The sequence below is a fragment of the Hipposideros armiger genome, unplaced genomic scaffold (assembly GCF_001890085.2).
Source record: "Hipposideros armiger isolate ML-2016 unplaced genomic scaffold, ASM189008v1 scaffold_1472, whole genome shotgun sequence".
Classification (NCBI taxonomy): domain Eukaryota; kingdom Metazoa; phylum Chordata; class Mammalia; order Chiroptera; family Hipposideridae; genus Hipposideros; species Hipposideros armiger.
In genome coordinates this window covers 92,371-103,637 of record NW_017732822.1, presented here as the reverse complement: position 1 = coordinate 103,637, position 11,267 = coordinate 92,371, and the positions used below count along the sequence as shown (strand labels likewise).

The following is an 11,267-nucleotide window of genomic DNA, read 5'->3' as shown; positions in this document are numbered from 1 at the left end:
TTTCATATTATTATTATTCATATTCATATTTTGGCCAGTTCCAGCTAGGGTTCATGCTCAGGTTTTTAGAGCATGTCACTCCTAGTCAGCCAAAAGTAGAGTTTGTGTCAAACAGGAATGCTTCTATGAAAACAGAAATCTGTAAGCCAGCAGAGGCCATCCTGAGGCCTCACTTCAAGATCCAGCGTTTGATGACTAAGGAGGCTAAGATTACTCCGACATATAAAGAGAGTCACCTAATAAAAGTTACAAAACTTTTTAGAGTCTCAGATTCCCATTATTTTATAGAGATAGAAGACATGCTGTATTCTTCTCCAGTACCACGAAACCTTCAGGGGAAGTTGCCTCTGTTCAGTCTGTGTTTATATCTGATTAATAGGAGATTATGCACCTGTCACCTAGTTGGCCTATTCAATAACAAATAACTGAGCACCTGTAATGGTGCTGTGGTGCTACAGAAACCAGGGTGAGTAAAACGGATACCACCCCTGCCCTGATGGAGCTCACTTTCTAAGTGGGGGCGACGGTCAGTACTCACTCTGACATGTTGTTTGAAATGATAAGTAGGATGCTGAAAGAAGAGTGTAGTTACCGTATAACAACAACAACAACAACAAAAATCTGGGGAACCATGAAAAGCTTCAATTAGGAAGTGGCTCTTGAGCTGAGATGGGAAGGTCGAGTGGGTGTTAACTAGGCTCCCCACGTGTGTATATTTGGCAGGGGCATGGGTGGGTCAGCATTTTAGGCAAAGGGAATGGTTTGAAGACAAAGGGTGCTCAGCCCATTTGAAACATGATAGAAGGTCTGGAGTCCCCCAAGGGAAGGGAAAAAGGCATTCGGTGGGGCTGCAGAGTCTTGCTGGTCACTATAAGGGTTTTGCTTTATCCTAAGAGTAAAAGGAAACCAATAGCTAGTTCTAAACAGAAGAGTGACATCACAAGTTTTCCATAATAAATATTTGTTCTTCCGCTTAGTCTAATATTCTGCTTAATGTTACCCCATTGCTTACACAGTTTATCAACTTTCAAGCACTATGGTTTTTCTGTTTGAATAACAAAAAAAAAATACAGACAAGAGAAAGCATTAACCACAGTGAAAAGCATGCATTTTGTTGTGGTTTGTTGAGTCAGTACCACTGTCGCTTTATTTTCTTTTGTCACCAGAGGATTTTTCCCAAGTGGCAGGGATCCTCTTCCCGCTACTTTCCAGCACAGTGCTCACCTCACGGGGTCTCCTCTGTCTTCCTGCCAGATCTGTGTGGTGATCGCCGCCGTGTTTGGGATCGTCATTTATCGGGTGGTGACCGTCAGCACTTTTGCTGCCTTCAAGTGGGCGTTAATCAGGAATAACTCTCAGGTTGCAACCACAGGCACTGCTGTGTGCATCAACTTCTGTATCATCATGCTGCTGAATGTGGTAAGTGAGCTGCAAGGTAACTAGCCAGACAAATAAAATATGCGGACTGCAGTGATAATTTTCTTCTGTTGCTAAAGGGACCCGGCCTCAGAGAGCCCCAAGGCACTGATGACCTGGCAGCAAAGTGCCTGGCATGAGATGCTGTCAGGTCTGGGTCGTTAGAAGGCCTGAGTTAAATCTAGGCTCCAATATTTTCTACAGTGTTAGGTTGGGCAAGGTACTCATGCTCTGTGAATCAGAGTTCTCTTATTTATCCAGTCAGATAACACTGCATACCCCATGAGGAAATTTAGAGAAAAAATGTATTTTAAAGGCACAGCTCAGAATCCGTGACATCGTTCAACAATGTTGGTTCCCTTTTCCTTTGATTCTGATTGATGGGAAGGTCACCAGTATCCAAAGCATTCCTTGAAATAACTCCGCAAGGGACATCTCAGAGTGGTGTGTGTGACTTGTGCTGGTTTCACACATTTTTCAGATGTACATTTCAGTCCAGATGTCTCCCCGAACCTCAAGCTTATATGTTGAACTGCCGGCTCGACCATCCTCACCTAACGCATTCAAACCCAGACTCCCCATCTTCCTCCCAGAATCACTCCGCCCTCAACCTCCCCCATTGTAGTTGCTCAGGCTGAAAACCTCGGCGTTATCCTTGACTCCTCTGTCCCTCTCACCATCAAAATGTTTCCAGAGTTTGATCACTTTTCACACATCCCCGACCCCCACCTGAGTTATTGCAGTGCCCTCCTTACTGGGCCCCCTGCTTTCACATTTGTTCCCGCCCCCCCCCCTTGCCAATCTAGGTTCCTCACAACAGCCAGAGCAAGCTTTTTACATAGACGTTAACTCGTGTCGCTCTGTTCACAATGGCCAGTGGCTTTCCTCTTGCTCAGAATAAAAGTTCATGTCTTCACATGGCCTCTGAGGCCCCCATCTGGCCCCAGTGACATCTCTGACCTCGCCTGCACCCTGCTCTCCCCGATTCTCCTGCTCCTTGCTGGCCGTCCTTAGCGCCTTGGGTGTCCAGGCGCGCTCTCACCCGAGGACGTTTTACTTGCTCGTCACTCCGCCTGGACTGTTCTTCCCCCGTGAGTCTGCGCCGCTCGCTTCCCGCCTCCTTCAGGTCTTTGTTCAAATGTTATTTTCTAGTCACTTCCCTGGTCACTCAGTTTAGAATTTCAACCCAGTCCTGCCATCTGACAATGTCCTATCTCCTTTCCTGCTTTATTTTTCTGTATGGCATTTATCACCACCTCTTAGGCTATTTTTAAAAAATGATTTTGTTCATTATCTGTCTTCTCCATTGGAATGTAGGCCCATGAGGGCAGAAACTTCTGTCTGGTTTTTTTTGGTTTTGTTTTTTTTTTACTGTTATTTCCCAGGGTCAGGGCCTGGCACGTCATATGCTCTTAGTAAATTGTTGTTATTTGCAGAATAAAAGGTAATGGCTGACATTGTTAGACTTGAGGTCAACATATACATAAAAATACCGACATTAGAGGATTGCAGTAGGGAATAAATAAGATAATGTATGTGCAGTGCCAAGCACAGTGTTAAGCCTGGAGATGTTCAATTAATTATAATTCCACTCACCCTCATTTATACCTCATCAGAAATCTGGGCCATAATGCTGAAATGCTCTCACATTAGTAAATGACTTCCCAAAAGCCAAGTAATTTAGTACTATTATCAACACAGTCCTATCTACTCAGGTTCTTATTTATAGCTCTTTAAATAACCCTGAATTCTATAACCAATAAACTCTGAGTGATTCCTAAGAGCCTTCAACCTACCCAATAATAGAGAGGTTTATTTAAGATTCTTAGGTGAACTAGTAGTCACTGAGTTAATGAAATATAGGTAATCTCTTCCTACTAATATTATTAAAATACACAGGAATTTACTATTTTAGAAAAAAAAGTTTCAAAATCCAGAAGTTATGATAATGAAAGAAAAGCAGTTGTTGATAGTTTTGACGTGATGGTTGTGTGTAATTGATTGGTCAAGTAGAAATGGAAAGTGGATGTCTGGCACCCGCTGGCACTCACCCCTCCACCACTCAGCTAGTCTCCAAGTCGATGGCATACACATTGTGAAGGGGGTGATTCATGGTGACATTAACCAAACAGCCAGAGCTGTGAGATTCTGTGTCCAGGTAGGATGCAATGAATTAAAGGTTATTATATTTTTTTGTCATCTCTTTTCTCTGATGTCTGATTAAAATTTAATTTATACATCGTAAATAAATTTCTGTGTATGTGCAGTGAGCCTGTAAGTACATGTTTGCTCATACATTTTGAGCAGGTGCCAGTGTTGTCAGAGTAACACTTCATTTAACTGGAAAACACTTATCCAGCAGTCTCTACTGTATGAGACACAGCTAAGAAAAGAGGAAGTAAACTAAAAATAAAGAAGGGAGCATAGGGAGTGGGAAACATATATAGTTACAGACATTACAACGCACCTACTATGTGCTGGGAGCTAGACTAGTAGGCATTTTATATGTTTTGTCTAACAAAGGGTTTCAGGGTCACCAAAATGGACGATGCAGAGTCCACACAGTAAAGCTAACATTTATTATTCTTATGAATGCCCTTAAGGTATATTTTCATTTATTTTAGATACAATGTGAATACCTTTGGTGTTCTGATTTGTCAGCCAACATCAAACTAGAATAACAGAAGGTTACTAAGGCAAGAATACTGACAAGCACAGGAAATCACAAGCCATAGCAAGGAGAAGGAAAGAAAATAAAAAATATACGTAGGAATTTTCAAAGCAGTATCATCAGCACCCTTTTGTGCAGAAACCAATTGCCTTATCCTCCTTGGCTATCTCTAACATCCCTACCCTACCACTCACATTTACAGCCCTATCTTATGCCCTGAAGCTTTGCAGGTCCATTAGGAAGGCCACCAAGTGTGTAATATAGTTTGGAAAGATTTTCATCAGAATATCTAAAAAAAAGTCCTTGAAAAGCAAATATCACATAAAGGACCGATAACAGACTAGTGACTGTAACATAGCTTTGTCCAGTTTAGAACTGAACTCTCTACTAACTTCTGAAATTATTCAATTCAGACATTTTCATGACCCAATAATATAATTTTTTATAGCTATAAAATTGTTTTCAGCTACTTAAAATTTTGGCCATATTGGTCTTGCAAAAATGATCATTTATGCATTAATCATTAATACTTTTTCATAAGTTGAACATAAAAACCTTGAGAGCTAGATTGGTTTTTATTCTTTTTTATGTTTTTTTATTTTTTATTTTTAGCTGAGCCCTCCTACCACCTGTTGGCAGCTCAGCAGCAGCTCAGCAGCAGCTCAGCTCAGGCTGGGAATTGAACCGGCAACCCTGGTGCTCAGAGCTCACACTCTTGAGCAAGCTCTTAACCAACTGAGCCACTCGGCAGGCCCTAGATTGGTTTTTAATTTATGTTTACTAAAGCCTCTAATTTTTAAATAATATCAATTGTTATAGATCACATACCTGTTTCTGACTTTTTGCTAGAGTTGTCCAATGCTGACTGAAGAAGCAGACCTATAAGGAATGCCTACTTTTAGATTTCAGGATGTGTATTTTCTCTTACTTGGTGTATAATTTAAAAATAGAATTCATATTGTTTTACAAAAGTATTCTGGATCCTAGCAAAATATTATGCCTCTTGATGACCGGTTAAGGGGCACTTACTAGTTTTCATTTTATTTCTTTTCTTAAAAAATTAATACTTCAATAAATAAATAAAATAAATACTTCAAAGATGGAATGAATAGGGTGGATATTCTTGCTACTTGTCATACTGTTTTAATTCCATTCACTAGCAACCAAAGAACATCTCAATATGATGGTTGCAAGCTAACGATATCAACAAAGGATATATCCCAGGAGGAGACTAAAAGTTATTACCATATTTTTCATTCAGCCACACCAATATGAGTCAGATATTTCACTATACTGTAAACAGTGAAAACCACAATGCCTTATTCCAAAAGGAAGTAAACCATAGAATACGGCTTGCATCAGACAAGCTCAGATACGTTGATCAGGAGAACAAAATTGAATTATAAGTACTCTAATTAGAAGCTTCTTTTGGAAATACACTTAAGATCAGAAAGCTTTCCATCAGTTACAGATTTTAACATTCACAATTTGTCCCATTCAGTTGGGAAACAGATTTTCCACTGCCTTATCAGAACAAACCATTCATGGTTTCTATCTCAACTGCCTAATGAGAAATCACACCCCAGAAACCACTCATCTGAGGATCTGTTGCCAACCATCAGTCTCTGTTTTTGTCCTGTTCCTGCTGTATCCTACTCAAAGCCTCACAGTCCATCTCCATGTGTCTTCAATTTACATATAAAGTGTTCACAGTTGCCATACACTTTGTCCCCATACACTTATTTTTCAGAAGGTTAATATTAATCATATTTCAACTCCTGTGCTGTTCTTTTTATAAATTCCATTTTTTTCAGTGTCCAAACCAAAATAACATTGGCCATGTCACCAGCTCACAAGACCTTTGAGACAAGTATGCAAAGTGAGGCACTTTGACAAATGTCTGTCAACGTGAAAGATATAAAGGATCAACTGGGTAACCGAACACTGTATTTTTGAAAAAGGTTGTCTCACCAGTCAAACCTAATTTTCCTTGATAATTAAATAACTTGAATGATACAATATGTTTATAATAGTAAAATATATTTGATTAAAACATGTTAATCTGTTGTTTACCAGTATTTTATTATTAAGATAAAATTTATGATTAATCTATTCCACAGGATTTCTTATTGAAAATTATACCAATGTCTTTTAACATTGGACTCCACAAGTCTAAGGTTTTATACACAAAATCTGATACTGTGGCCATATTAATTATATTTTACCATAGCAAACCATAGTCATTGCTGAAAGTTTAGTGTCATAAAATCTGAGTATTTTGCCTGTTTCTGTAGATAGCATCTTGGAAAAGATAATTCAGAAGTTAGGAAGGACCTTAAGATTGATGAGTCCAATACCCATTCTCAACTACATATAAAAAGGAAAACGATGCTCTGAAGAAAAAGTGAGGTAGTGTGCCCAAGCCCTACAGTTTATTGGCTGGTACAGTTATAATTCCAGTTGGGGGAATTATAACCAGTGCATTTTCACCACTTTAGTTGAAATGTGATCTTCATTTGCATATTATTCAAATCGATTTGACCAGTTTTCCTTTTGATTTTCATTTATCATCTTTCACGTTAGATAAGGCACTTGTTCTTTTTCTCAATTTATACCCTCTCTGGGGAAATCTAGAGCTGAGTAGGCCCTGAGCTGTACACCCTACAGTTCCATACACACAAGCACGCACAGACGCACGTGCACATGCACACACAGACACACACCTTTTCCTTCTCTTTTAGGACCCTCCATTTAGCAGATGATAGGTGAGATTAAGGATGTATCCTGTGCAATAATGGAGAAGCAGAATATCATAAGCTTGGGGGGTCCCAGTAATGTTAGATCACTTCAGTGTTTAAGAATGCTATCACGTAGAACGTCCAGCAGTCCCTAAGCAATAAGGCTTACAGAATCTTACCACCAGAAGCAGTCTTTGAGATTTTACATTGAGGATGCTGAGGCCCAGGAATGCTGTGACTTGTCCAGCATCACTTAGCAAGCTGGTGATTAGTAGCCCTGTCGTCACAGAGTTACTCCAAAATGAGAAGTGAGATTTTTAAAGTAGTAAAATGGGACCTTGGACGTTTCTTCCTTGCCCTAAAAGGATACAGTCGTTCACATTATTTTCATTGTTTGAGCAATGGATGGATAATGAAATCATTTTCACTCATGACTTGATTATCTATTTCATGTATAATGACAGATTTTAGAACATCTACAGTTCGTTTGTTAAATGTATGAAATTTATTTTACAGCTCTATGAAAAAGTTGCGCTTCTTCTGACAAATTTAGGTAAGTGAAACCCTTTTTAGTTCATGGTACAGTTTTGTAATCTGGAAAGTACCTTTTCTAAGATTCATTTCCAAAACACTGCTGAAAAGAAATATTCCCTTTGAATTACATACAACAATTTGTTCTTTGCCCTCAACCGGACATTTAAATATGCCTAATAATCAGGGGAGCTTTTCTACCTCAGGCTTTGAAACTTTCACAAACATCATGAGTTAATGTAATTTAAAGTAGGTTTTTTTCTCAACACACAAAAAATAAAGCATCGCAGAAGTACATTGTATAAAGTGCCCAGAATCATTTAGGAAAGTATTCATTTGCCACTGCCCACAATCTTTATTTATTTAAAAATGTATCAGGTTTTCACGGTGTATAAAGTCACAGCAAAGCTAGTGGCTTTGAACACTGGAGACTTCTACCAGGAATGTAGGCAGGCTAACCATCACGGACATTGGTTGAAATAGCATTCATATGGACGACTCACCCTTAAGAACATTGCTCTGACTGGAGTAATCTGGTAGCCAGCTATACGCCGTGCATTTTCCACCCTTTCAAGGTATAGAAAGTGTCACAGTTTTATTATTGAGAAAGTAGTCATTTCATTCTATGCAGTTTGAGGAAATTACATGCTCCCTGTTTTACATAACCTGCTTTAGTGCAAGCCATTATGTAGATTGTCCAGAAGGGGGGGTTGGAAATCACAAAAGTGTTTTTATTTATAATATTAGTTATAATGCAAGGTGCTATTTATTGAGCCCTTCTGTTACACAGAAGCTAGGCATTGGCATATCTCCTTTAATGTTATTGAAATCTTCCATCGCTACCATCCCTTGCCAAATAGATAGAAAGAGGTTTATGTCCACAGAAGAAGTAATTGTGCATTGGTAGTCTGTGCCCAGTGGTGCCCTGATCCAGGCTGGCAAAGACACCAGTGGAGATACAGCCATGGTCCATCTATGTTTGGGACACCTGGGAACACACCCAGCTGGCTGACAACCTGGGAGACCTTCCTATGTAACTAGGAGTTCGGTAGAAATGAAATAAAGCTAAAACCCTTTAAGAATCCTTTTTCTTTTCTTCCCTCAATAGCAGTGCAGCCTTGTTCTGAAATTGACATTTAAACTATTTTAAATCAGATTCTCTTTCTTCCTCCCCTCCCTTTTCTGATATGCTCCCAGGAAACATTTTGAGTTACAATTTGTGGAAAAGGAATTGATGGATTGAAATGGTAAATGAGCAATTAGAAACTCAGGGGATGTAGAAACAGAGAAAGTGCTGTTGCATTAAATACATTTTCTTTGACATTGCTTGGGGTGAAGACACAGCTCCTGGGGAAGGATAAGTGCATTTGACATGCGATGTCAAGTTGGAGGTTTGGTCCATATTTTGGTTCATATCGCAACATCCCAAGAGCATTTGCATTATGGAAGTTGAAGTATAAGGATCGGTGCCTGACTGAGTCAGGAAATTGTAAGACACAGATGGTGATACCCAGTAAAAGCTCTAAAGGGTGAGGTCATCCCCTCGGCATTTGTCCATGAGAATGAAAAATGGCAGCTGAGGGAGACCAGTAAGGAAGTCACATTCTGAGATGGGGCTGTGACTCCCTCTCACTTTGAAGCACCTGGTATTTCACGGAGGAATTATTAGCAGCTGGGAGGGGCCTGACCCCGCACATGCCCCACCCACAGGCAGAAATGAGCAAAAGCAGAGACCTCTGCAGGGAGCCAGGACTGGGAATGAGGCCCCTTCAGCCTGGCTGTCTCTACTGCAGACTCTGGACACCCTGTAACAGTGGAACAAACTGGATAGTCTGTCCCCTCGGACAAGCCAGTAGTCACTTCCCGCCAAACCCTGTCGGGGCTGCTCTACCCGCCTGAGGGTCCCAGGGGTGATCCACTTCTCTCATGCCACCTCAGGCAAACTGGGCTCTCCCGCAGCCTGTGTGTATGGGCAGCGGGACACTGCCCATACAGGGAGTTGAGAGGGGATCGGATGCAGCCTTTCAAACTCTGTTCCCCTTTTATCCACAGAACAGCCTCGCACAGAGTCCGAATGGGAGAACAGCTTCACCCTGAAAATGTTTCTTTTTCAGTTTGTCAATCTGAACAGCTCCACGTTTTACATTGCATTCTTCCTCGGAAGGTAAGAACCCGATGTCTCCACACTCCCCGGACTGAGGACAGAACACTCAGAGGTCACTGACCAGGGGGGGACAGGGAAGTCCCTCCTTTAGAATGACTTTTACAAAGTATAAAAAGACAAGATCAGCCTCCTCCTTTTCCTTCCCATTTGCGTCTCAGGAAATAGTCTAAAGTATCTGTACACGTTTTCTTGCTAAGAGGCACATGAAGGAAAATCATTTGCATGTGTGAAGGATGTAGACTCCTGTCGGCACCTGAATCAAGTCCCCAGATCTCACACCTGTATGAGCAGGTGGAATGGGGTGGGGGGAAGGGCTGCAGCATGTCATAGACCCCAACTTCACAGACGAGGGAAGTACATCCAGATGGAAAGGGGGCTGACATAGGATGGATGCCGGCGCAGACTGGGTAGCTTCCAAATCCAGCAGTGAGGAGGATTTGGAAAGGATGCCATGTTCAGTGGTCGTGTCCCATGAATCCCGTCACTCCAGGAAGCGTTTCTGAGCAGATGACAGCCAAGGATGGGCCGAGGATTGGGTTTTGGTCAGATGGATGCAGCAGCCTCTCTTCAGTATTTAGCTACTTCAGCGTGGAATTCTAGTCAAACAGTTTAATTAAAAAAAAAAAGTAACTGCTATTATTCAAAAAGATCAGAGTAGGTTTCAAACCAACATGCTGCTTCCACAGGCCAGAGCACTTGATATTCAGCAGAAAATGTTCAAGTCACAGTAAGCAACTGGCCCCTGCAGTCGGCAGCCAGATAGAAAGGCCAAAGAGACATATCGCTGGGAGAATTCCAAACGCTGCAGTTATGACAGCTCTGGAGAGTTTCCTAATTTCCTCAGACCTGATGCTTAACGTGCCAGTCGTTTCCATTGGGAGATATGCTAATCTGAATGTAATAGTCCCTGGAAGCTTAGACTTATAGGATGCTAATGGTTTGTTTTTCTGTGTGTGTTGAAGATTTACAGGACACCCAGGTGCCTACTTGAGGCTGATAAACAGGTGGAGACTAGAAGAGGTCTGTATTCTCCCATCATTCCCTGTTTCCTACAGACTTGCCTTAAACAGCCTTAGGGCAACTTTGTGCAGATTAGAAACCAGACACCCTTTCTTCCTCTCCATTGATTCTTGAATTTCTGTGTTTGCTTACCTCGCAGTGCCACCCTAGTGGATGCCTTATTGATCTCTGTATGCAAATGGGTATTATAATGGTGCTAAAGCAGACCTGGAATAATTTCATGGAACTTGGCTACCCGTAAGTACATTCGATATCTGTAGTTGAGAAGCAGCACGGCTTGTTATTGGCTTTTCCAGGTGTGGCAAGTAAGATAAGCAATGCAGACCCAGCAGCTAAGCCAGTGTGTACGAGTATACCTGGAGCTAATAATGTTCATGCTCAGATATTCAAAGACGCTCGCGAACATAATGAACTTTGGCTCTTTTTGGAAGACTTAGCACAAGTCACAAGAACAAAAGGGGATAGTCTATAAGAAGTTCACCGGGCCCCTGAATATTGGGTACTTGCATGCAAGCTGCTTTAAATGATGTCTCTGACCCTTTACGCTCCAGCATTGTAAATCTCTGTAATATATTAACAAGGTCTCTACCCCACCATCTCTGAGATAAATCAGGAATGGTAATTTTTTTAACTACCTTAAATTCAGACTGTACAGAAAAGAAACTTCTGGAAAGGAGAAAAATGTAGGGATTCAGAAAAGAAACCAGAGTATTTCGAAGTCATCATA

General features: G+C 41.0%; 1 protein-coding gene across 1 annotated transcript in view; it reads left to right on the top strand.

The window, feature by feature from the left end:
- LOC109377598 (anoctamin-4-like) overlaps positions 1 to 11,267 on the top strand; it is a 91,539-nt gene that overhangs the window by 39,274 nt on the left and 40,998 nt on the right. Inside the window, exons 6-10 of the mRNA XM_019633999.1 lie at positions 1,255 to 1,419; positions 7,342 to 7,378; positions 9,409 to 9,520; positions 10,483 to 10,540; positions 10,680 to 10,777. Coding sequence (XP_019489544.1) covers positions 1,255 to 1,419; positions 7,342 to 7,378; positions 9,409 to 9,520; positions 10,483 to 10,540; positions 10,680 to 10,777 — 470 coding nt within the window. The remainder of the gene's footprint in view (positions 1 to 1,254; positions 1,420 to 7,341; positions 7,379 to 9,408; positions 9,521 to 10,482; positions 10,541 to 10,679; positions 10,778 to 11,267) is intronic.